This window comes from Schistocerca americana, chromosome 1 (genome assembly GCF_021461395.2).
Source record: "Schistocerca americana isolate TAMUIC-IGC-003095 chromosome 1, iqSchAmer2.1, whole genome shotgun sequence".
Classification (NCBI taxonomy): domain Eukaryota; kingdom Metazoa; phylum Arthropoda; class Insecta; order Orthoptera; family Acrididae; genus Schistocerca; species Schistocerca americana.
The window spans coordinates 1,242,536,030-1,242,563,829 of NC_060119.1; the positions used below are offsets into that span (position 1 = coordinate 1,242,536,030).

Sequence of the window (27,800 nt, forward strand, 5' to 3'; positions counted from 1 at the left end):
AAAAGCTACATGTGAGTGTCTCCTAATCGTGCCTGCAACTTAAAGAGCAAATGAACATGTAGAAAGCACACAGATAACTCAAAAAATGAAATTTGTAATTTTGGCTGTTTCTCCATTGTATTAATTTATTTTGGTGTGAAGCACAGTCCAAATCATGTGCTTGAGGAGGAGTTTTTGATGATCTCTTCAAAATGATGGAAAATATAAAATACTTTTCAGACAAAAATGTTCAGTTTCTAGAGGTTTTTTCAGAAATACTAATTTTTCCCCCCTGTTCCGATTTCAAATTCTGAAGTTGAGTTTATTTTCTCCAGTTTCCAGATCATGTACAGTTAACAACCCTTTTTACTTCTATTTGACTGCCTAAAGCACATTTCACCTTAAAAAGATCAGACACAGCCATGATGTTCACAGTCAAGTAGAACAGTTGGTAAAACATGTTCCCCATAAGATGGTGAATTGAATATCATACCAGTGAAAGTCTGCCATGAGCAGATCAAAGAGTAAGTGTAGTCTAAAAGTTAAGGAAATGTGCAAGCTTTCAGAGCCAGTGGCTGCTTCTTCCAGCAGAAGAGTTAAAGGGGAAGGAAGAGGGATTAGGGAAAAGGACTGGCACTGTTTAGGAAATATGAAGAGTTATGGAGTTCTGGGCAGTTTTTCCACGACTCTCTCCATTTTCTAAACTTCACCAGTCCTTTTCCCTCCATTCCTCTTCCTTCTGCTTCAACCCTTCTGCTACAGGCAGCAGCCATTGGCTCCAAAAGCTTGCACATTTCCTTAACTTTTCTATGTGTTTTCTTCTTTCTACACTTGATGACTAGGTTTTTTTCTACCAAGTTATATCATATAGACATATTAAAAGGTAGACTTAAGCCAAGGCTCATCCGAGAGGATAGTGAAAATTAATATCCAGCAGAAACTATGCAGTCACAAAAATATTAATATGAATTCTGAGTGTAATAAACTTCATTCTAAAAAAAGGGTGCTCACTGCTTTTGCATGCCTCATGCAGAAAACATGAATATATGTTAGTAAATTTTTATTCTTTCAAAAATAACTTTGCAAACATGAAAACTTTGCCAGTTATCAGCACTCTTCTTTAATGATGGCCACAAAACCAAAAGAAGCACAGATAATACTCTACAGCAGGTGTTACTATATGCCCATCTGTTTTTGTTGTTAAGTACAGTGTTTACATATACATGAGCAGTGCAAGTCAAAGTGTTTAGCTGCTGTTGATTAAAAGTGACACTCACCTCCCTCTTTAGTTGTAATAGTAACAGGTGATGAAAGTGGTCCAGGTCCCATATCATTGAAGGCTTGCACATACAAATCATATTTTGTGAATTTCTTCAATTGTTTCAATCGGATCTCTGTGTTAGAAGAACCTCGAACCTGTGATTGCATATTTGATATAAAGATAAAAGTGATTGTATAATGACTTAGAATTTTTAGAATTTATTGCAGAAAAACTTCACCAACCTCAAGCTTATTTGTACTATTTTTTTCATCAAACATGTTTCCATGAATGTTCCAGTAGACTGTGTATCCCAATATCTCTCCATTCCAGGTGTCAGCCAATGGTGCCTAAAAATTTTATTAGTGAATTTGTATAACATTAACATTGTTTAACATTAAAACAAAAATAGGAAACAGAAGCTAAAACTACAGTCTAATCAGCATCAATTTTGACATATAGCAAAAAGAAACAGGAAAAGCTATGTGTAACGACAGAGCTATCAGCACGTGCCAACAGAGGAGAGAGGATCCCACCCCTGCCTTCACGCAATGACGTACACCTAATCAGATTTCACCAATTCCTGACCTCAGCCCACGATCTACGATATTTTTGAACTGGGCAAAAACTCGATGGTGTCACCCCCCCGCCCCCTTGAGTGTTTGAGATAGGATGTCAAAAATTAAAAGAAAAATAACAAACAATTTTTCAAAAATATGTTCACTTTGTAGTGCAGATATTTCTGAAGATTTGATATAGAAAATAAATGTGTTTGAGGAAATGTAAGACTTGTTATTCAGTTTTAAGTGTGTCAAAGTGCAGTGCTACATCTCTCCACACAGCTTTCTTTTATTGCACATCACTGTAGTTTGCTCTCAGAATTCTAATGTGTATATTTTATAATGGAAGCCACCAAACCTACATTCAGGACAGTGGAAATTAAAATGATCTGTGGTGCCTCTCCTGGCCCTACCCCCTTGACTCACAATTAATACTGGGTGGGACTATTTGTAAGTAGAGGAATAAGAACTCTTCACAAAATTTGCACCCTTTATTACCTATTAGCTAATAACTTTCTCTTTTGTGTGACATAAAATTAAATATAGGAAACATGAAACCTGTAAAGACAAGAGACAAATAAGACAGGACACATTTCTTCAATCCTTATGTCCCAGCATTTTCACTCTCTAATCTTGCTTCAACTTTACACTGCATGCTTTCCTTTCTCTGAAAGAATCTATTACCTCAAAGTTCAACCAACATTTTGCTACACAAAAAAATCAAAATATCATTGTCTAATATTGAAATAGCTGTTAATATGAATAGTACCGAAACTGGTGTGGTTTCTCGATTTGATTACATCTTTCATAGCTTGTCACTGTCTGCTAGATAAAACAAAATAGGCCTTTCTAATACTGCAGCAATTGTAACTCACATCAAATAAGTGAAACTGTTTGGGCACAAATGGTTATTTTTAGTAGCTCACTTACATAAATAACACGACAGAACATACTTCATGAAGTACCAATATCAAACACCTATAAGGCCTACTACAAGCAAAAAGTTTTATGTTAGGGAATAGTCTCATATTTCATTCATACACTCCAGTTTCACAAGCATGAGATTGAAAAGTGGTAGTACAAAATACTTATATAAATTTGGAATCGTCATATTATTCCATACAATTTGTGTGATGTCCGCATTTCTTTTCCTCCCTCATTCTAACAAACAATCTTGTCATCACTAATTCTGTAACTATTCTTGCCATTGTCAAAACTTATTCTCCAGTTAACTTCAGCAACCCTGCCAGAATCACAGGTTCTGTTATTCCATGTCTATTCTCCGGTTAGGCGTTATTATATGTTTGTACAATGCATTTTCTGCACAGCTCCTAACACAAAACTTAGAGTGGCTGCTAACTGATGACTGTACAACTGGTAGTGTAGCGATCTGGCAAAAATTTTCTGTCAAAATTTCGTTTTCTTGGCTGTATCGAGAAGATAATATGTAACTTTTCTTAACTGTTATTCCCGTTAGTCATTTATTTACACTCGGGCAATCTGAATCTATGGATTCCACCAATAATTATAACAATGCTGATCATTGCTCAGCCAATCAACCACATAAACGAACAGCAATTGGCATTCTCCCATACAGGTTTATTTGGCTCAGCTTGTATTAGTCCCATCCCCTTCTGTCTGTGGGAAAGTTTTTTATTTCTAGATGCAACGAGAATTCCTCTGGCAGATACATCTTGCACATTATCCATGCATCCAAAAATCAACTTTGATTCATTTAGAAATCAACTTTGAGATATGCTCAAAAATCAACTGGGATGCAAGTCAAAGTCATATGAATAATCGATACAGCAATGTGCACTGGATGATAGGCACTTTGTGAAACAAGGTTTTTCTCTTCAAGAATATAAATTTGGCATTCCTGAAATTGCACCCAGGGCAGATACCCCAATACTGCAAAAAGCATCTTCATGGCACAGGCATCTTAGAACCATCTCTGGTCCCTCTGCAAGATGCTACTATTGTGCAAGCCCTACTCCAAATATCACATCCCTGAAATCGATCCCTTGCTCTCCAGCATCTGGAGGAGCATTCCAGACACCACCTCCATAAGTTATCCAGTGTGCTGGCATCCTACAGCTGCCTCATGGCACCACTACCCAACCCCTACCATACTCACAGTATATCTCCTCTTTCGCCCCTCATAGCAGCTAAACTCTGCCTGGATGACCTTTTCAATTTGCCACATCCCCGAAAACACCCTAACAACATTCCGCCAAATCCAGAGACAAAACATTCCCATAACGCCGTTGTTAACCTTTCCACCAAAACCCTCAGCTCCACAGAAATTTCAGTCCTATTCAAAAGGCCTCATCTTTAGTCCTGCACCCAAATTTAAGCATGCTAGACTTGTCAAAGACCTACTCTCCTTCTCCCGATTCCTGCAATGAAAGCACTTCCCTGCCTCTGCCAGTTCATACCTCCATCCGATCGCGATCCTCCCTTACATCCTACCTACGTTTCACGAATTTCTTACCTCCAACTTAGCCTCATCATCCTTCCCTGGATCCCTTACTCAAGAACACCAACCTTTCAATAGAAGGAAGAATAGCCATAAACAACCTCAAAACAAATCTGACCTGATTATCCTACCTACACACAAAGGTTCCACCAACGTCATTATGAACCGCACTGACAACCTGGCAGAAGCCTTCCACCAATTATCTGACACCTCCACCTATAAACCATGCCACAGTGATCCCATCTCAGGAGTCCAACACAACCTCAAATCCCTGCTTTAGGCCTCAGGCACTTCCCAAAACCTCTTCCCTGAATCCATTTCTCTCCTGACACCCATGACACCCCCCACACACCCACCTTCTACATGCTCCCCACAATTCACAATGCAACAATGCTGGGCATCCCATTGTGGCTGGTTATTGTGCCCCTACTGAAATAATTTTGGCCCTCATTGACCAACACCTCCAACCAATTTCCTGTAATGCAGCCTCCCACGTTGAAGATGCCAACCACTTCCTTCACTGACTCTCCACCATCCCCACCCCTTTACCTCCTGGATTCCTACTTATCACTGTTGACACCACCTCCATATACACCAACATCCCTCATGCTCATGATCTTACCACTATTGAACATAACCTTTCCCAATGTCCTTCAGCCAGCCGGGGTGGCCGAGCGGTTCTAGGTGCTATAGTCTGGAACCACGCGACAGCCGCAGTCGCAGGTTCAAATCCTGCCTTGGGCATGGATGTGTGTGATGTCTGTAGGTTAGTTAGGTTTAAGTAGTTCTAAGTTCTAGGGGACTGATGACCTCAGAAGTTAAGTCCCATAGTGCTCAGAGCCATTTGAACCATTTTTTGAACCAACGTCCTTCAGACTCCAAACCCACTACCTCATTCCTCATACACCAAACTAACATTGTCCTAATCCATAACTACTTCTCCTTTGAAGAGAAGGTATTTAAACAAATCCATGGTACAACCATGGGCATCCATATTGCACCTCCCCATGGGCCACCTAGAGGAGACTTTCCTAGCCTACCAAAACACCAAACCCCTAGTCTGTTTCAGGTTCATTGATGATATCTTCATGAACTGGTCTAAGGCCAAGACACCCTATCTTTGTTCCTTCATAACCTAAACACCTTCTCTCCCATCTGCTTCATGTGGTTCTTCCCAATCCAGCATGCCACTTTCCTAGATGTTGACATCCTCCTCTCTGATGACTCCATCTGCATTTCTGTCCACATTAAAGCAACCAACCACCAACTGTACCTGCATTTTGAGAGCTGTCATCCCTTTCACACCAAAAATCCCTCCCTTGCAGCCTGGAAACCTTGGGATGGCATACTGCAGTGATATGAACTCCCATGCCCAGTATGTTGAGGGTCCCACCAAGGCCTTCAAAACAGGCACTATACCTCAGACCTAGTCTGCAAACAGATCTCCCATGCCATTTCCCCTCACACCCCCAATCCTCCCACCAGTGCCAAGAATCAGCCACAGAGGAGTGTCCCCTTCATCACCCAGTAGTACCCCGGACTGAAACAGCTGAACCACTTCCTTTGTCAGGATTTTGATTACCTATCATTATGCACAGAAATGAGGGACAGATGCTTCCCATCACTCCTAAAGTTCCATTGCCTATCCTACCTCCACAACAACCTAGTCCATCCCTATGCCACTCCCAATCCCAACCTCTTGCCACAAGGATCATATACCTGTGGAAGACCCCAGTGCATGTCCTGATCAGTCCACCCACCGAGCACTGCCTATTCCAGTCCTGTCACAAGTTTATCCAACCCCATCAGGGGCCAGACCACCTATGAAAGTAGCCATATTTACTAGCTCTGCTACAAACATTGCACAACTTTTTATATTGGTATGGCTACTAACCAGCTGTCAACAAGGATTAATGGCCACCGCCAAACTGTGGCCAAGAGCAAAGTAGACCGTCTTGTGGCACAACATGCAGCTGAACATAACATGTCTGTCTTCAATGTCTGTTTCATTACCACCCGATTTTCTGAACTGCACACATGGGATTTATGCTTACAACATATTCTCCGCTCCTATTATTATCACGGCTCTACATACTGTCCCCACACCTTCCAGCCAACATTTTCCACTTCCTCTGTCCTATCATCTACTCTCCAGTCTTGTCTCCTGCCCTGTTTATTTGCTACCTCTGCCAATGCATCTGCTCATCTTTCCACATTCTTCTCTTTTTCTGCTCCTTTCCCCCCCACCTCCCTGTCCCACAACCTCCTGGTGCTGTGCCTGTTGGCATTCTAGTCCCTAAACACTCCATCAGACAGTGTTCATCTCTCTCCCCACCCATACAATACTATCCCTTCCCCTTTCCTGCCCCCTCTAGCCTGTTGCTTGCATCCCACATGATAGCTGCATTCCAGTCCGAGATGCTGGACTTGGAAGTCATGTGTACATGAGGTGTGCTTGCTTCTTTGTATGAATGGTGTGTGCTTATCTTTTGCTGAGAAGGCTGTGGCATAAAGCCTTATGTAAGTGACATATAACTGAAACTGTCTGAAAATCACATTTTATGTAAGTTTTCACAACAACTGTGCAAAAACAGCAAAAGTGATCCTTAGCCCAACTGTGGTGAAGCTGCCAGCCTTCTGGTCAGGTGGTTCACCGATCTCTGGAGCCAATTTGTCTTGGCCCACATTACCTTGGACTAATCCAAATGTAGTTTTACAGTGGCTACCCTTAAGGATAAAATGGCTAAGAAAGTACAAGACTTCCTAGGTTCACAGTCCTGCACAGAAAAATACACCTCTATCAAGCATGTGTTTGTCATAGTCAGAAGCCAAGTGAGCAATTTTTCTAATTGCTCCACACTGAAGAACTCTGTGACCCACACCATCGTATATGCTTCATTGTCTTCACATGCTAGCAAACAATGCAATTAATGATGATGTTCTGCAGAATATATGGCTATCACCTTTGCCTGCAGATGCACAGAAAATACTCACGGTCTGTGCTGATGACCTCAAAGGTCTTGCTCAAACTGATGACCAAACAGTGAACATGTAACCATGCATGGGCCTTGCAACTACCTTCATCAGGACTGACTGTCCTCTCGAAACAATGCAAGTACAACTAACTGAACTATCTAAGCAAGCTGCAGTCCTACAAACATGGCACTCCACAAGTGCACTGTGACAGTGAAGCTTTTTCAGCAAAGATAAGCGTTTGCCCACTAGAGAAAATGTTAGCTTGTACGACAGAAAATTTGGGGCTGCAGCTTGGGAATCTTGACCACCCTGTGGCAAGGAAAACATTGCCAGAAATCAGTAGTGATTATAGCTGTAATCAAACTGGATAGCTATTAACTGTTCATAACAGAGCACTCTACCAAGCTACAATTCCTAATCTTTGTAGGTGCTGATCTCTCAGTTTACCACTGTTCTAGTCTTCCACGGCAAAATACCAATGGCAGACACCTGTATCCCATAAACAGATCTTCCGTCAGGACCTACAGCCACATCACCTTACATCTATAAACTTCAATATTCAGTGTGTATTTGCACAGAGATTCATTGCTGAAGAAGTGCTATATCTGACAGTTAGAGGAGATTTCTCACCATTTTATGGCATCCTACCAGGTCTTTGCAATCGATGCCTACTTGAATGTACAACACAGTTGTCCATTCATGGACACCTATGCATGCCAACAACATTGGCATCAAAGTGATTGCTGAGGGTTCACCGTAGAATAGTCTGCTCCACCAGTTCCCTAAGCAACCTGTCCATTGCTTACTCCAGCACCGGTGAAATACTCAACAGTCATTACATTGTCACCATACCAGGATCACCACTTCATGTACAGCATCATCATCTGTCCCTGGACACAGTCAGGATTGCAAAGCCAGAGTCTCTCTCATGTTACACAAGGGATCTATCACCCTTTAGATAATAGCTAATTGGCATCAACCTCTATAGTAAAAATAATCATAAATTCTTGATGTAGCTACATAAATGTTATAGGAAATACTGCCTTGTTTTAAGAACCGTATGTTTTGGATGATGTCAAACTATCATGAATCAACAAATGTTTAACATAATGCAGCACTTCAGCAACTGCGAATTGTTCAAAAAATAAGAAATTCAGCCTTCAGTTGCAAGGTTTTTTTTTTTTTTTTTTTAGTTTACCTAGGTTTTGATGCCAATAGTGGTATCTTCTTCAGAACCTATAAATTAACCCATACGGACATATATTAAACATTGAAATACATCATCAATGTAATTCAAATGTTCAAATTTGTGTGAGTTCTTAAGGGACCAAACTGCAGAGGTCATCGGTCCCTGGACTTACACAGTACTGAAACTAACTTAAACTAACCTATGCTAAGAACAACACACACACCCATGGCCAAGGGAGGACTCGACCTCAGGTGGGAGTTTAAAACTATCATGACTGTACAACCTAGAAGTACTTCGTATTTAAAATCATATCATTTTCCTCCTCCTTCATAACTAGAAAATAGTGAAGGCATTTCTTTATTGGATTCATTAAGAACACTTTTCAAAAAGTGGGGGGGGGGGTTGTTTGTCTTTGTAGACCATGTGATCCCAATTGCAAACATTCATTCTCCTAATCGAATTGGACTTTTTTTCTCTCAGGTCTTCCATCTACAATTCATTCTAACATATTTTGACTACTTTGTTCAACTAGAAAAGTAATGGAAGTTTCTGCCTGTCAGTAATAACTCACTTCATTCTCAAAGTGAGAATGTAGTACACCTCCACAATCAGTTGTCACAATGCAAAATCATAGTTTGTTCAACAACTGAAGGAAGTGCAGCTATTTATGGTTCTTGGTCATTAAACAGTGTTGAGTTAAATTCTGAACATGTTGGCAGAGTTTCAAGGACGTAGATCATGTGGCTGTGGATTTTTTCTCCTTTCCTCTCTCTCTATCATCAGCAACATCAGTGCGCTTTAGGGCGGTTGCAGTTTAAAACACAGCCCTCACTCTAGCCAAACAAAAGGTAGGAAACATGTAGGCATAATGAAAAACTTTCCATTTATGCATAAACAATGCCTTGGGAGTTTCCAGCCAGTAATGGCATACAGATTGAATTTAAGAATGGAGTTGTACAGACCAATGGAGATGTATCTGAAAATAGAAAGTATGAAAATGAGCACCAAAACTTCACTGAGGTGAAAAAGTCATTGAGGCAGGCTTATTGATATACAACGCTATCCTACGGGAGGTGAGTAATAATGGTCATGACTGCAAGAATAAATGTATGGTGAATATTTTAAATGTGGATAAATATACACTAATCTTCAACATATAAAGTATACAGCCAATTGGTTGCATATGTTTTTACATTAAACTTATGCAACCAGTTGGCTGTATACTTTATATACTGAAAATTTATTTACAGTTGCTGTTGTCAGCCATGTTCAAAATATGTGCACTAATGCTGATGTATACGAGAAACATTCCTGTAATGTTCGAATACTGTATTAGTAGTACGCTATTTGAGTCAGTCACATCGATTAAATATCTAGATGTAATTTGGACTTATATGAAATGAAAAGAGCTCATAAGGTCACTTGTAAGGAAGGGGAACGGCTGACCACAACCTATCAAGAGAGGATACCAGGAAAGTGTAATGTACTAACAGAGATGACCATGTACTGAAAACTTAAGTGAGCCATCCCTGAGTATTTGTGAAGTATTTGAGACCCCCTACCAGGTAGAATCAAAGTTCATTCACTTATACATCTGCCAGGTAAAATGGCACAGTATTCGTTTACGAATCTTTTTCCATAAATTTCATGCTGAAGGAAAGTTTTCATGGGTGAGGAACAAGTCAAGTTACACATTAATAGGCAGAAGCAGCCATTGCAAGTTTCTTCTGTAAAAGGTACTAACAATGAATTACTAGTGCAACCCTAGGCTTCAGCAGCCATTGTCATCTTTAATAGAATAAATTATGATAAGCAATCACTTCATGCCACTCTGCAGACCAATGTCTCAGCCACTGCTGGAAGCAGCCCCAATCATGGAACCACGCACATCACTGAGCGAATGCTGAGTTTAGATCCCACACAGTACAATCTCATCTGACTTAACAGAATCCATGTTCCAGGAATGGCACCAACCTTCAAGTAGATTGGATGTAGGAATGGGGATGCTGGTGTCAGTTCGTCATACTTTGATCTGATAGGTGCAGTGGTTGGACAGTGACAATGTGTCCCCTGTCATTCATGATAATCCCAATAGTTAATGCACAGAAAATTTAATCACCCATGATGAGAAGTGATACAGGGACTGACAACCACCAATGATAGCAGTTTCCATCCCAGTTTGTAGATATCTTACTGGGAAGTTCAGTCAGTAAGAAGGTGCTTTGGAAGTGCTCCATGTACTCAAATGGAAATCCTTTGGGTGAAGGATACATTTGTTTCCCAAAACACTTTGCAGAAATGTTAATAAAAGCCACCACCACTGAATTGAAGGTATGTGTTTACTATGCCACAACCTGTTCCATTTCAAATGAACATTTCAGTTGCCCACAATCCGACAACGCAAAGATTAGGCTAAAAGCCACTGATATACAAATAATAACAATATGAAAAGGATAGATTGCTACACACTACACAAAGAAGATACTGAGTTGCAGACAGGTACAATGAAAAGACATTTAAGCCCTTGGACAAAAAAGTTTCTCTTCCAAAAGAGAAAATGTATACACACACACATACATACACTTACCGTATTTACTTGAATCTAAGCCTCACTCGAATCTAAGCCGCACCTGAAAAATGAGACTCGAAATCAAGGAGAAAAAAAAAAAAATTACCGAATCTAAGCCGCACCTGAAATTTGAGACTCGAAATTCAAGGGGAGAGAAAAGTTTTAGGCCGCACTTGCAAATCGAAATAAAGTTGGTCCATTGTAATATGAGACACAATTTAGGTCAAATGAATGACGATACAGCTACAGTAGTTTGGTTTGAGTTGTAAGCTTAGCAGTTAAACTTTACCAGGTAGTCATTGCTATGCGTCAGGCGCTCCATCCGTATTTATACGGGTACCCTTTCTTTTTCACATGCTTCGACTGGTTTGAATTGATTGCTTATTTTTCTTTGATCTGATAAGTGTCGTTCTCTTTTTTATAGGTGTTTACGTCACTCTAAGCTGAAAATGCATTACTGTACTGTGTCATGCATTGTTTGTCGCATTCTGATAATGAGTGTTTACGGCCTGTCGCCGCTCGCAGCATGGCTTGCTTTTGTGCATGCTGCCGCCGCTTATAATTAAAAAAAAAGAGAGGAATCGTCTCATTAGCAAAACAATGGCAAGAGACTGCTATTTCTTGTTACTTACACTGCTCCTTTCTTTGATAATGATCAACAAGAACCAAATAATAGACTGCATATGATAGAAGATGTTCTGAACGACAGTTTAGCGAGAATTTTTCTCCATTTGAAAATCTTTGCAGACGCCTCTTTAGTACATTACATTCTGCACAGAAATTAGAATCATCTTAGATTCAAAAATCTAGTCAATTGCTGTGCTTCATTTCTGACTGTATCACTAGTAGGCACAAGAATAATACGAATATAAACATGACATGAGATGTATATTCTTCCGCGTTTGCTGTTGTCTCAGTCTAGTTTCGTAGTTTATTAGGCAGACAGGATTTAAATGAGATAGCAGCAGACACGAAAGAATACATGGCAAAATATTTATATTCATATTATTCTTATGGTGAAGGAAATACTGCATGTGATTCACAATTCATAAAATTTCCTACTAGCAACCACCTCTTCTGACAGCTAGGAAAAAATTCAGAACGTAGAGTTGGCCATATTGACAAACATCCCAAACAGTCTTGCCAGTCAGATTTTTGTAGTACATTGAAATGCTGCTACATTCGAAGATGAACAATACGGAATTTGTATTTACTTCGTTGGGTAATGTGTGAAAATGCAGAGGTCGAAACGCAGTGTGGAGAAAAAAGCTCGTCTTCCATGTTTTTTTTAAATTTATTTACTGACACAGAGGATTTGGCGGCAGTATTTACCTTTGTGCCTGATCCCTCATTTCGCTAGCTTTAGACGCCTGTCTGAAAGCATGCCCATATTCGACGGCAGAAGTTACTTGTGACGGCACCTACCAACATTTTTCAGAACTTCCGCTTACTTTGCACTCGATTCTAAGCTGCAGGCGGTTTTTTGGATTACAAAAACTGGAAAAAAAGTGCAGCTTAGATTCAAGTAAATACGGTATTCTCGCAAGCACAACTCACCCCACATGGTCACTGTCTCCAGGCACTGGAGCCTGATTGGGACTGCGGCTGCATCTGATATGACCAGCAGTTTGATGGAGTGGGAGGTGGGGATAAGGAGGCAGCAAGGGGTAGGCAGGATGAGAGCTGGCAGGGTAGGTGTGGGGGAGATACTGCACTGCCTCTGAGAGTGTGCATGGATGTGGTGGTGACATGATGGGGTGCTAGGCACAGAGTTGGGAGCTCTTGTTGGGGGGGGGGGGGGAGGAAGGGACAGAAAAAGACTAGTACTTGTGTTGTGGGAATGGAAGATGAAAGGCATGTGGCTGCTGGAGAGAGAACATGAAAAGTGACAGGTAGGTGGAGAAAAGGGGCTAGTGAAGGTTGAGGCCAGGGTGTTATGGAAACAAACGTTATGCAGTAGGGAAAGTTCCCACCTGTACAATTCAGTAATGTTGGTATTGTCAGAAAAGATGTTATTGTAGGAAGGGTCCAGATGGCACAAGTTGTGAAGCAATCATTGAGATGAAGCACATAGTATTGGGCAGCATGTTCAGCAACTGGATGGCCACAGTTTGGCAGTGGTCATTCATGCAGACAGACAGCTTGTTATTTGTCATGCACCACAGTGGTTCCAGCTTAGTATGCATGGCTGCTTTCACAAATACCTTTCACAAGGGAAGAGGTGCATGTGACAGAACTGGAATAGGTACTAGTGGGAAGACGCCCAAGATAGATCTTGCATCTAAGTCTGCTGCAGGGATGTGAGCCATGAGTCATGGGGCTCGGAGCAGAGGTGGAGTAGGGATGGACAAGGATATTGAATAGGTTTGCTGCATAGTTGAATGCCACTGTAGGTGGGGTGAGGAGGATAGTGGGGAGAATATTCATTTCAGGCCACAAAGAGGGGTAATCAAAATCCTGACGGAGAATGTGATTCTGTTTCTCCAGTCATGGGTGATACTGAGTCATGGGAGGAGTTCTGCTTTGAGTCAGACAGTGGATATGTTGGAGGTGGTAGGTGACTGGAGAAACAAGGCATGGGGGATCTGTTTCAGAACATGCACAGGAGGATAATTTTGCTCTGTGAAGATCTCAGTGGGACCCTTCGTATATTTGGAGAGGAGCTGCTTGCCACTACAGATGTAATGACTTCTCGTGTCTAGTCTGTACAGAAGGGCTTTTTTGGTATGGAATGGGTGGCAGCCATTGGAAGTGTAAGTATTGTTGGTGATTGGTAAATTGATGTGGATGGAGGTATTGATGTAGCTATCCTGGAGGTGGAGGTCAACATCAAGGAAAGTGGCATATTGGGTTGAGGAGGACCAAGTGAAGTGAACAGGGAAGAAGGTATTCAGGTTCTGGAGGAATGTAGATAGGGTGCCCTCACCCACAGTCCAGAACATGATGTACCCCCTCTGGCTTTTACATTCACTAGTCCGTCTTCCACCTATCTATCCTCTTCCCTGTTCCCACTCCAGCACTACACATGCTTTCTATCCCATCAATGCACCTACTACCACTTCTCTCCTCTTCTTGTCTCCCCTCTCCCTTCACCCCCCCCCCCCCCCCCCCCCACAACAACCACAGCCTAGGATTCTGCATCTAGCAGCCCATCCTATCCCCACCTCATCCCAGTGTGCTTCCACAGGCAGCACATCATCTTGTCCCATCCATACCCTGTTATTGCTCACCCTCCCTGCCCCAACCCACCTCCTTACTCCCACCACTCAACCCAGCAGATCGCCATTTATATCAGATGCAATTGCAATCCACAGATGGGCCCCAGCACCCAAAGGCAGTGGCCATGTGTGTGAGTTGTGCTTGCGTGAATGTGTGTGCGCTTTCTGTTTCAGATGAAGGACTTTTTTGTCCAAGGGTTTAAATGGTTAGCAGTCTTATCATTGCAACCCAATGCCACCTCTATGTGATGAGTAGCAGTCTATCCTTCACGTGTTGTTGCTATTCCTCCCTGGACTTCCTATACTTTAATATTCATATAATGTATGATATCTAATTCATGATGAAAGTCCACCAATATTCTTTGTAAATAATTCACTTAGTCATATATAATGTTAAAAGGCACACTACAAGCACACTGTACAAGAAAGTAAAATGCTTCACCAACCACCTGACATAAGCATAGCCAACAGTGTATGCAGGGAAAAATAGCATGCTGTGCTATACTGGACTGTCCAGGTAGGGCAGCTCAATGAAAGAACTAAACATGTGAACATTCTGCTTGGCAACTATTAACTGTGATATATTGAATGAAAGGTATTGTAATTTTTTCAAACAAAGGACATTACCTTAAGTATGAGAATGTAACTTAATAAATATATACAGGGTGTTACAAAAAGTTATGGCCAAACTTTCAGGAAACATTTCTCACACACAAAGAAAGAAAATATGTTATGTGGACATGTGTCCGGAAACGGTTACTTTCCATGTTAGAGCTCATTTTATTACTTCTCTTCAATCTCTTAATCATGGAATGGAAACACACAGCAACAGAATGTACCAGCATGACTTCAAACACTTTGTTACAGGAAATGTTCAAAATGTCCTACGTTAGCGAGGATACACACATCCACCCTCCATCGCATGGAATCCCTGATGCGCTGATGCAGCCCTGGAGAATGGCGTATTGTATCACAGCCGTCCGCAATACCAGCACGAAGAGTCTCTACATTTGGTACTGGGCTTGCGTAGACAAGAGCTTTCAAATGTCCCCATAAATGAAAGTCAAGAGGGTTGAGGTCAGGAGGGCGTGGAGGCCATGGAATTGGTCTGCCTCTACCAATCCATCGGTCACCGAATCTGTTGCTGAGAAGCGTACGAACACTTCGAGTGAAATGTGCAGGAGCTCCATCGTGCATGAATCACATGTTACGTCGCACTTGTAAAGGCACATGTTCTAGCAGCACAGGTAGAGTATACCGTATGAAATCATGATAACGTGCTCCATTGAGCGTAGGTGGAAGAACATGGGGCCCAATCAAGACATCACCAACAATGCCTGCCCAAACGTTCACAGAAAATCTGTGTTGATGACGTGATTGCACAATTGCGTGCGGATTCTCGTCAGCCCACACATGTTGATTGTGAATATTTACAATTTGATCACGTTTGAATGAAGCCTCATCCGTAAAGAGAACATTTGCACTGAAATGAGGATTGACACATTGTTGGATGAATCATTTGCAGAAGTGTACCCGTGGAGGCCAATCAGCTGCTGATAGTGCCTGCACACGCTGTACATGGTATGGAAACAACTGGTTCTCCCGTAGCACTCTCCATACAGTGACGTGGTCAACGTTACCTTGTACAGCAGCAACTTCTCTGACGCTGACATTAGGGTTATCGTCAACTGCATGAAGAATTGCCTCATCCATTGCAGGTGTCCTCGTCGTTCTAGGTCTTCCCCAGTCGCGAGTCATAGGCTGGAATGTTCCGTGCTCCCTAAGACGCTGATCAATTGCTTCGAACGTCTTCCTGTCGGACACCTTCGTTCTGCAAATCTGCCTCGATACTAACGTACCGCGCCACGGCTATTGCCCCGTGCTAATCCATACATCAAATGGGCATCTGCCAACTCCGCATTTGTAAACATTGCACTGACTGCAAAACCACGTTCGTGATGAACACTAACCTGTTGATGCTACGTACTGATGTGCTTGACGCTAGTACTGTAGAGCAATGAGTCGCATGTCAACACAAGCACCGAAGTCAACATTACCTTCCTTCAATTGGGCAAACTGGCGGTGAATTGAGGAAGTACAGTACATACTGACGAAACTAAAATGAGCTCTAACATGGAAACTAAGCGTTTCCGGTCACATGTCCACATAACATATTTTCTTTATTTGTGTGTGAGGAATGTTTCCTGAAAGTTTGGCCGTGCCTTTTTGTAACACCCTGTATAGATATATGTACAGTTTAAAAGTAAAATGCAGAATTGCTTAACAGACCATTTATGCCACGAATGCATAAGTGAATTTTTTTAGATGAAGAAATTACAAAGATGAAAGTCATATAAAAGATACAGCTCATTTTTTTTATCACTTTGCAAAAATTGCATGCAAACAGTTTTGTTTGTAGTTAATATTCCCAACTGCTTAAATAGTTTCCTACAACATGTATGTTTATGAACCCCACATATAAATCCATTTACTTTCTTTTGTGCAAATCAAAACTATCTTGAAAGATGTCAGTAAAGGAAAATAAACCAAAATATGGTAAACTGAACATGAATTTTATTTACTGATTTCTATATCCATAAAGTTGGCAATTAATCTTATGGCAAAAGTAGTTTAACCTAAATATTTTAATAGGTCTACTATATGGTTTTTACAGTTTAAGTTTTCATTAATATGCACATCTAAGAACTTAGAACTTTGTACACCAAGTATTATTTCTTGTTGGTATACTAGGTTAGTAAGAAGTGAGGTACTTTTGTCAGTATGGAGATGTTACCAGAAAGTTTAATCAGTATGAGAGTAATGATGGAACTGTTCCATGTACTTAAATGGGTATCCTCTTGGGGAAAGAGGTGATTTTTTTCCAAACTACCAAGAATGGTTAGATAACCAGCATTCATGAATAACATCTGAAATGTTCTACATCCTCCGATGTAAATCTTACGTAAAGACTTTGTGGCCAAGTGGAGCACGGAGGGAATGGCTTGCAAAGGCACAAAGTATCCTTCACCATCCAGAGTACAGTGGCTGGCAGAGCACATTTCTAGAGGTACGAGATATGGACGAATAACACGAGAAAACCACGTGGAAGAATATGTTTGCTTTTTCTATCAGCATTTTTAAAATATCCTTGAGAAGACACGCGTCATAACCTACCCACAGTGGACGTACATCGGGCCATTATCTCTTTTATGGCCATGTGTTTCCTTATATCCCTAGTCAGAACAACACTGTTTTAATGCACCTACCTATTCTGAAATATAAAAAACATTTAACTATGAAGATGGAAAGTGAGGTACTTAAAAAATCGTAGATTTTACTATGAAAGGAATTTTCACATTAGTAATTCATTCTGCGGAGTGAACCTAATTTGACACTGAATGCTATTGCACTGTAAAATTATGTTATTATTGCAAGAGTTTGCTTTAAACTCTTCTTTTGCAATATTTTTGCAGTGAATAACTGAACGTGACAAAAGGCTTACATAGAAATTTTCCTGATGCTCTGCAAATGCAAACTCAGAACAGCATGAAAGTGTTTCACATGTAATGTTATCTTTGATTTGTGTTAAAAATTCTTAAGTTTTGCAGACACTATGTCCTTCTCATGATGAAGTCCATCATACTTGTCGCAAAGGAAAATTTTAGCTTTTATTACAAAAAAGGAATACATACCTTCCACGTTAAGAGTAGCTCATCAGGATCAACATTTTCAGCATTAACTTCTTGAGGGGTGCCCGATGGAGCTGTTGTTATTGAGTGATGTTATTACAAATTTGATTCATTATGACAGACATAAAACATATGTGAGACATTTCACTAACAGTTAAAATAAAACATTTTGTCTAGGTGATATCTATTACTGCTAAGACACTACCTTCTTCTTGTGTTTTCACAGTAAGGGGATCCGTGAAGATGCTAGCCTCAATAGCATTAACAGCAAGCATTCTTATGTGGTAGCTGGTTGCAGGGTGTAGGTCTCTTATTACAGCACTGCTCACTGACTCTGCCCTGAAAAATCAGAAATGATGATGTCTGCTGTAGGTTGATTCCTGTGAGTGACTATTTACAGCCTTTTTAATAGCAGGAAAAGATAAAAAAAGACAAAAGTACTGTATAAAATCTTTTGTTCATTAATTTTATCTAAAGCCATGAAATGATGTTTTATTCAAAGCACTTCAAACAATAATGTCCACAGCAGACGACTGTGTCTTTGTTAGTAGAACATCTGTGCATTTCAAACGCTTCCTTCTTTCTTTTAATTTTTGGTCATAATCAAGGAGCCAAGCAATCAAATGGCTAAGAGGCTCACGTTAATGTAATGTTCTGCTCCATTTGGATGTTTATTACGAAACAAAGGACCAACACAGTTGACACTCTTCTCATGTCCAATATATTACACAGATTCTCAGGTAATACCAGCCTGTCCAACAATGGTTGCATGTTCAAGAGCCTATACGACAACATTAAATCTTCTGCCTTGGTAAAGATTTTGATTTCCTCCATTATCAGAAACAATTTGCTGCTTTGTCATATATCTTCCAGATCTGTGCAACTGCACTAAAACAACTGTTTCACCTTTTTCAGTCTCATATCTGACATATCCCCCCGCTGCACATACAACCACTGAACAGAGAGTCTCAAACCTTTTGGGTCAAATTGAAACAGGTGATACTGGGTCCACAATCGATTATATTGAGATAGGGAACCAATGGTCAGAAATGCATATTTATTATGTTATAGATATACACAGTGCACACCACATAACAACAACATACCTCATAGTAATTGTTTAACATGCAACCATCTGACTCAATGAGGCATGGCAATGGAGCATGAAGTTCTGCTGCACTCTCTCAAAGATCCCTTGTGCCTGTTGTACCAGAAGACACGTGGCTTAGACCCTGGCAACCAGGTCTTTATCAATTACTTTGGGTGTTTCATACAACAATGTCCTCACATAATGCCAGATGAAAATGTCCAGAGGTGTGAAATTTGGCAATTGCACTGACCATGTAACTGAACATTCCCTTCCAATCCAATAGTGAAGGTACAAGTTGTTCAGACACTTGCGGGTATCCTTTCATAGACAACATGGGGCGCACTCTCCAAGAACTTCTAACAGTTTCTGATGACACCGGGATGCAAGACACACGTCTCTCGCAGTTGACTTATGTAATGTGTGCAGCCAATCTTCTTCCTGGGTCAGATGTCTGCGTCAATCTTCACAAACTCTTCTTCTCTGAAGACTATAGCTGGTTAAGGGAATTTCAAAATAGACTTATTTTCTACTCTTGAAATGATTCTGTACTCTCAGGATACTTTTTGTTCAACTCTGTTGTATTTTCATCTCCACAATAAAACAACTTCACAAGTTTCAAATAATCGTTCGACTGTCGCAAGTCAACCCCATCTTGGACCATTAGATACTAACAGGTACAACTACAATATGTCTGGTTTAATAACCACTATAAAACCAGTTCTTGTTTGCAGCAAGTCCAACACCAGAAAAACATGTAAATGACTTTAGTTCAATACATAATTCATTTGTTCACAACAAATACAGGCATTACACCATCAAGGAATAAAGCGTGCTTGCTCCTTGTACTGGACATACAGCTTCCATGGCGTGTGTGGCAAACACTTGTCCACACCAATCGACAGTCACTATTGCAGTATTTTCCCGATAAATGTCCATCCTACACACACAGAAACTGGCGGCAACGTAGACACATCTCCACTCTCTCAGCCTCACACTTAAAATATCGGATGATGGAGACGGTGGAAAGCCAAGTGCCTCTAGAACTTACACCGAAACTCTTGATGCACTACATATCCCTCCCCTTAGCTCGAACATGTGATCTTTTATACATGATTGTCATGTACAGTAAGGACACATAGGATAATTCTACATCTTTCAACAACATATCTTTTCTATCAATAACAGTGAATATGCCTGTTCTCATCTTTCAATCCCTGTTAGAGTTAGCTCTTTTCAACTGTCTGACAATTTGTGTGTACCAAATTTTTGTTTTCTGCCTTTTTTCAATAGTAAATTCCAGGTGTACATAACTCATGAATACTCTTGTTCTTATTTCCCATACTACTTTTCCTAAGTATGTACTTATTCATTACTTACTGTAATCTGGAGGAACTCTGAGTAAAACAAAAGCGTTCCCTTCTTCAGATACTTTTAAATTTAAAACGTAAAAATGCTAGTATTGCATAGAATTCAAACCTACCAGACACATCCCTTTAAACGTGTGACTTCTGTCACGGTACTGCCCTTTTTCCCTTTAGGAACAGTACCTATATCTTACATGGGTTGATCCTAGGAGTACCCTTTCTCCTTCCATTTTGGTAGGTATGCCCCTTTCTTATTCCTATCCTTCTATGGTACAGGTGAATTCCCTTCTTGGCATCCCTGTCCGCACAGTATACGTCAGTCTTTCATAGGTCTGCCTATCTGCCCTTTTTCTCATCCAATAAATGTAGAGTGCGCCCTCCACATCCTTCTTGAGCAGGCCTCCTGGTTCATTGCTCTAGCATACATCTTTATGTATACTATTCTTAAATATTCTCTGGTAAAATTATAAATATACCTCACACCTCAACTCCACTTTCCAATACTCCATCTAATACCTTAAGAGTCCTCTTTCACTCCTCACTCCTACTATATAAACAGATATTACGCCTACACATAGTAGATGCTATGTCTACCTGTATTTACCAACTCCCACTAGATACTATGCCTTTTCTCAAAAGACTAGCATGACTAACTCCAATTAACTTATCCCTGTTTTATACTTATTGCTCCAGTTCTCCTGTTCCTGCTTCTCGAGGCACATGCATGGATTGTTATTATCCTGTCTTTATACGCATGAAAATATATATGAGAGCAATGAAAAAAATAGTGATGCACAACCGTCACATATCAACAATATAATATGTGACCTTGAGGCATCAAGGGATCACAAATTTAGCATTGGAGGGCAGCGTGGAGGGTAAAAATCGTAGAGGGAGACCAAGAGATGAATACACTAAGCAGATTCAGAAGGATGTAGGTTGCAGTAAGTACTGGAAGATGAAGAAGCTTGCACAGGATAGAGTAGCATGGAGAGCTGCATCAAACCAGTCTCAGGACTGAAGACCACAACAACAACAACAACAACAATATGTGGATCTACTCAGAGGATTGTTGTTCTCCTGTCTTTATTCCCCTACACCTCTTGGAGGTTCAGACATCGCTTCAGTTTTCTAATCTGTAATTTTCATGCTTGTGTGTAAGTTTCTCTTTGTGTGTATGTCTATGTGTGTTTATGTAGACTGATTCTTTGGTCTACTTAAGTGAAATAAGCTGTAGGTTCTTTGTAACCAAAGAAAAAGAGGAGGACTTCTGTGATAGAAGTATATGAATATGGAAAGAGGGAAAGATAGATAGGTACTCAGATGATAAGTAAGAAAGTTGATAAGATTGAAGAAGAGAAAAAAGATAGCCCCAAAGACAGGAAACCTTTCCCAACCCCCTTCCCCAGGATCCCTACTTTGCCAGTATTTGAGTCAGAAGCCGGAGGAGGTATGATGTTAAACGTCTCCTACAGATCTGACATTCTCACCTTCACCTTTGAAGTCCCTGAAGAAAAATCTTTGCGAGTGGAGGTGGAGTCATCACCGATGAGTAGCAGCTGGTGCAGTCCACGTCGGTGGCTGGTTACTGCATCGGCGGGATGTACGTGTATCAAAACTGCTTACTCTCCAATTCCAATTTTCGTAGTCGAAAGGTTGTGGCCTTCTATCCAGTTTTTTCTTTTTCGCTATTACTTTCTCAAGTCTTTTACTATGTTGCACTCGCCTATTTCTTCCATTGTTTTATTGGACTCAATACAATTACTGAAAGCAGTTTTCACATCTTGTTAGGCCTGGTCACTATGGCAACTCATAATATCTTCTTCCCGTTTCTGTCTTGAAATTCCCGCTTTCTTCAGGTCCTGTCACTTAGGTCGCCACGTTCTAATGGTTTTAGGCGTGTATGGCAAAAAATAATATTTTCTTATTTCCGTAATCTGATGATCACATACACAAATTTTACTGTCAATATACTCGTCGATTAACGATGTAGTTGACTTGAAACACAATAATTTTCTTCGTGTTCACTTAAATATATAACTTGCAGAGACCAATTAAATAACATTTATGAGAGAGTTGGCTTAACAACCATTCCTCTTCTCACAAAATCTGAACTACGCCTTGCCTTTAGCAAGTCCATGACGTGAAAATCAAATGTAAGTGTCTTGAGTTCAATACATAATTTATTTGTTCACAACAAATGCAGTTATTACACCATCAAGGAATAAAGCGTGCTTGCTCCTTGTACTGCACATACAGCTTCTACGGAGCGAGCGGCAAATACTTGTCCACGCCAATCGACAGTCACTATTGCAGTATTCTCCCGATACAAGTCCATCCTGGACAAACAGAAACCGGAGGCGAGGTAGACACATCTCCACTCTCTCACCCTCGTACTTTCAATATCTGGTGTTTGAGACTGTGGAAAGCTGAGTGTCTTTGGAACTTATACCGAAATTCTCAAGGCACTACAAACTGTGGCAGCACATCTGGCAGAGCACCATATAACATGAGCCAGTTAAACAGAGAGGCAGCAAATAATGTCATGATAGGTGATCTTTGACAATGCCCAAGCATATGTTGATGGACAATTGTTGCTGGTGGCCACCCAATTCAGATGGCATGGGGATTGTCCTTACTCCAGACATGGCTGTTGCAGTTGTTGAAAACACCATCACAGGTGGCTTGAGGCCTCAAACATGAACAATACAAACTGTAAGAAGTTTGGCACTACAGCACTGCTGTGGATTAGCCACTAAAGGTCGTCACATGACCATGTGGTATGAACCAAGTTGAGTACAGCATGTCTGTTTGGTGGTCACAGATGTATACTGTCTATCACCTGCTGCTTCTTGAAGTGAACAACAGGCACCCGGGGTCATTGCTAGAATGCATAAAAACTGCATGCATCATTGCAAAACATGCACTGAGATGGGCAGTCACCACTCTGAACAGTTACTATGAGCCACATTGTTGTCATGCGGTGTACGCTGTGTACATCCACAATACAATAAAAATGCATTTCTGACCCTTGGTTCCCTGTCTCAATTAATCAGCTGTGGATCCATTATCACCTGTTTCAGTTTGACCCAAAAGGTTTGATACACGATTTATACATAAAGTACTGAGGACACTGAATGTGCAATTTTTTATGTAAAGGGATAGATCTGGAATAAATTTCAGCTAGTAAAAGGTAATACACTGTTCAAAAACTGCAAGAGGAGGAGGTATACTTAAAAACGGCTTGGAGACATGATAAGATGCCAACTAGATTAGATTATGGTAGAAAAGAGATTCCAAAATCGGGTAGTGGACTTTATGGCAGGCCAGCTGCAAATATGTACTCAGATCATTATTTAATAATGATGAAGAGTAGGTTAGACTTTAAAAAAACCACACAGAAGAATCAATGTTGAAAGATGTGGAATTCTGAACTACTGAAGAGTGATGTGTGAGTTTGAAATTCTCCAAGTGCATAGATACTGTGGTGATGTACACCACAGCAGGCATTTCAGTTGGACAGGAATATACATACAAAAAAAGGGCAATCACAGATGTTGGACAGTCAAATATTGGTACAAGGAAGGTAACTGTGAATAAATCTTGGGTAACAGAGGAATTATCTCAATTGATCAGTAATAAAAGGAAGTACAAAATTGCTCAAGAAAAGATGGTAATACAGCAAAATAAGTGTTTTAGGAATGAAACAAATATTAAGTGCTGGGACACTTAAGTGGAATGGCTGCACAAAAAATGATAATAAATCAAACAGAAATGTTCATCAGAAGAATGTATTCAGCATACAGAAATGTCAAGGCAACATTCTGTGAAATTAAAAGCAAAGACAATAACACCAAGACAGCAAGAGGAATATCACTGTTAAACATAGAGGAAAGACCAGATAGGTGGAATGAACACACTGAAGTCCTCTACATGGCGGAGGACCTGTCTTACAATGAGATAGAAGAAGAACTGGGAGTTAACATGGAAGATGTGGGTGATCCAGTACTAGAGTCAGAGTTTAGTGGGGCTTAAGAGGACTTGTGATCAAGTAAGGTGCAAGGCAATTTCTGAAATCACTTGGGGAAATGACTGCCAAAATATAATTCAGTTGGTGTGTAGAATTTACAAGACTGGAAGCATGCCATCATCTACACAGTCCCAAAGATGGCAAGGGCATGTAAGTACAAAAACCATAGTACAGTCAGCTTAACAGGAGGAGGAGGAGATTAGTGTTTAACGCCCCGTCGACAACGAGGTCATTAGAGACGGAGCGCAAGCTCGGGTGAGGGAAGGATGGGGAAGGAAATCGGCCGTGCCCTTTCAAAGGAACCATCCCGGCATTTGCCTGAAGCGATTTAGGGAAATCACGGAAAACCTAAATCAGGATGGCCGGAGATGGGATTGAACCGTCATCCTCCCGAATGCAAGTCCAGTGTGCTAACCACTGCGCCACCTTGCTCGGTAGTCAGCTTAACAGCACAAGCATCAAAGTTGCTGACATGGATAATATATAGAAGAATGGAAAAGAAGATCAAGTATCTGTTACATAATCAGTGGTTTGGCTTAAGGTAAGATACATGCAGCAGAAAAGCAGTTGTAACGTGCTTGATAATGAAAGCAAGACTTAAGAAAAACCAAGACACATTCTTAGGATTTGTAGACCTAGAAGAAGCATTCTTTAATGTAAAATGCAGCAATGTGTTCAAAATTCTCTGATAAATAGGTTTAAGCTATAAGGAAATACAAGTAGTGTGCAATATGTACAAAAAGGAAGAGGGAAAAATAAGGATGGAAGACCAAGAGTTGACAGATCAGATTAAAAAGGGTGTGAGACAGAGATGCAGTCTTTCAAGTCATCTGTTCAATCTACACATTCACGAAACAATGGTGGAAATAAAATAAATGCTCTGCTGTGGGATTAAAATTCAGTTAAGTGAAGAAGTATTACAAGGCCTGTTGAATGAAATGAACAGTCTAATGACTGCAGGATATGTGCTGAGGATAAACGGAAGAAAGACAAAAGTAATGTGGAGTAGCAGAAGTGAGATTAGTGATCAACTTACCATCAAAGTTGAGGACCACAAAGAAGATGAAGGAATTCCACTACAGGAGGACATGAAGAGCAGACAAGAAGAGGCAAAGAGGACAGTCCTGGGTCATAAACATCTACCAAAACTAGACCTTAATTTGAGGAAGAAATACCTGAGTTTGTAAATTTGGAGCTCAGTAATGCATGGAAGTAAATCATGGACTGCAGGAAAATTGGGGGGGGGGGGGGGGGGGGGGGGAAAAAAACAGAATTGAAGCACTTAGATGTGGTGCTATTGTTGGTGACCCACAACAGCAGCAATCTTGCTTCTTTACTCAAGAGCAACACCATCAAAGGATGCAACCTGGAATAAAACGTACAAACTGCAGGAAAACAAACTGTGCTCCCAAAGCATGTGAGCACATTCAAATATTCACACTGTTTCAAGTAAAATGTAAATGTTGTGTGACTAGGGCCTCCTGTCAGGCAGACCGTTCACCGGGTGCAAGTCTTTTGATTTGACACCACTTTACTTCAGCAATTTGTGCGTTGATGGGGATGAAATGATGATGATTAGGACAACACAACATCCATTCTCTGAGCAGAGAAAATTTCCGACCCAGCTGGGAATCCAACCCAGGCCTTTAGGATTGACATTCTGTCACACTGACCACTCAGCTACCAGCGGCGGACACTGTTTCAAGTCAAAGACATGAACTAACCATGTAAAGGATGTAAGATATTTGATACTTTTGAGAAATTACAAAATTAGTTTTATACAGTAATATATATTACTCACAACTGGTGACTGATGAAGCAAAAATAATAGAAATAAATGTTAACTTTTGTGTTTTAATGGCATGGCTTGGTTTTATGTTTATGTGTGTTTGAATTTTAATAATATAAGCTTTTATCAAAAGTTCTAATGAGTGGTTACATGAGGATTACAGTGACTTCTTTTTAACGAGTTTATCATCATAATCCGTCGACAGTCTATTTTCACTGTGTTCTAAGTTCTTCTAACAATAAAGTTCGTTTAACATTAAGAATCAAAGTCAATATTACATTTTATTTCACAAAATGAGAGTAAATTCGTAACATTTAAAAAACTGCAATTTACACCATTCATGGTATACTGTATAATGTATTCCAAACAGAAAGGTACTAGCTCACATAAACTAATTCCTAATGGCTGTCTCATTCCTCATTTTAATGAGGTTGTCTAAGCATAAGGAAAATTTATACATTTCAGTTTAAACTGCTGTATTTTTAATTTTTCTTGTGGCTTGCAATGTTCCACCTAGGTTATCACTATGCTATAAGTACTCACTTCTTACTTGTTAAATCAGCACCTGACGATGAAATGGAGACATTAACGGTGCCAATGTGATTCCAGTCATCGATGAGGCTAGTTGCCCTCTTGTACTGTATGAGATATCCCATCAAGCTGCTGTGTCCATCAAATGGAGGCCGCCATGACAGATGGACTGACCTGCTGTCTAGCTCCACCACTTCAACGTCAAGTGGTGGGTCTGGTGGCTCTGCAAACAAAAACGTTAAATAAATGAATATATTTTGCGAAGACAATCACAATTATTATATAAGAATATGTTCTGGGACACTAAAACAATCCCACAAAACTGGAAGGTTGCATTAATTCAACCACTTCATAAAAAACAGGGCAAAACAGACATAAGCAATTACAGAGGGATTTCAATACTCCTTCAGATCACAAAATCTTACTGAAACCTCTCCTGGACATATTAAATCCCCCAATTAAATGAACAAACTGGAGATTACTGAGTTGGATTTAAGAGTAAAAAATCCTATCCAGAGGAAATTCTAAACTTTAAACAAATTACTTAGTACATCCAAATATTAAATAAAAAAGGGCTGATATTTGTTGATTTTAAAAATGCATATGATTCCATAGATAGAAACTTCTTCCTCAAAACCATGAAGGACTTTGCTGCAGATAGGAAAACTCTGGAAATAACTAAACAAACTCTTACAAACACATCATCAGAAGTTAAATTTATTGGAGTAATTTCGAATTTCATCTCAATTATATCTGGAGTCAGACAAGTGGACAACTTGTCACCAATATCATTCAGTTGCGTGCTGGAAAAAATAATAAGACAATGAAAAATAGTGAAAAAAAAACAAAAAGTTAATTACAACATAAAGCTGGGTTGATTGAAAGATGAAAGTAAATTGTCTGGCCTTGGCAGACGATCTTGTAAAAACAGATGGAGCCTTAGAGAATGCAAAGAAACGACTAGAGCTACTGAAGGAAATAGCTGGAAGGGCAGGTCTACAAAAACCATTTGAAACACAGAATACATGACCAATGAAAGTAACTCGCCAATTGTTGCAACATCCAGTAAATAGACAACT

The 27,800-nt window shown here is 40.3% G+C and overlaps 1 protein-coding gene across 1 annotated transcript in view; it reads right to left on the minus strand.

Annotated features, from left to right (window-relative positions):
• Nucleotides 1-27,800, minus strand: part of LOC124598534 (Down syndrome cell adhesion molecule-like protein Dscam2) — a 394,502-nt gene that overhangs the window by 114,843 nt on the left and 251,859 nt on the right. Inside the window, exons 16-22 of the mRNA XM_047136007.1 lie at nucleotides 26,761-26,944; nucleotides 20,768-20,785; nucleotides 20,329-20,351; nucleotides 18,123-18,245; nucleotides 17,921-17,991; nucleotides 1,483-1,587; nucleotides 1,257-1,395 (exon numbers count right to left, since the gene is read on the minus strand). Of these exons, the coding sequence (XP_046991963.1) occupies nucleotides 1,257-1,395; nucleotides 1,483-1,587; nucleotides 17,921-17,991; nucleotides 18,123-18,245; nucleotides 20,329-20,351; nucleotides 20,768-20,785; nucleotides 26,761-26,944 (663 nt within the window). The remainder of the gene's footprint in view (nucleotides 1-1,256; nucleotides 1,396-1,482; nucleotides 1,588-17,920; nucleotides 17,992-18,122; nucleotides 18,246-20,328; nucleotides 20,352-20,767; nucleotides 20,786-26,760; nucleotides 26,945-27,800) is intronic.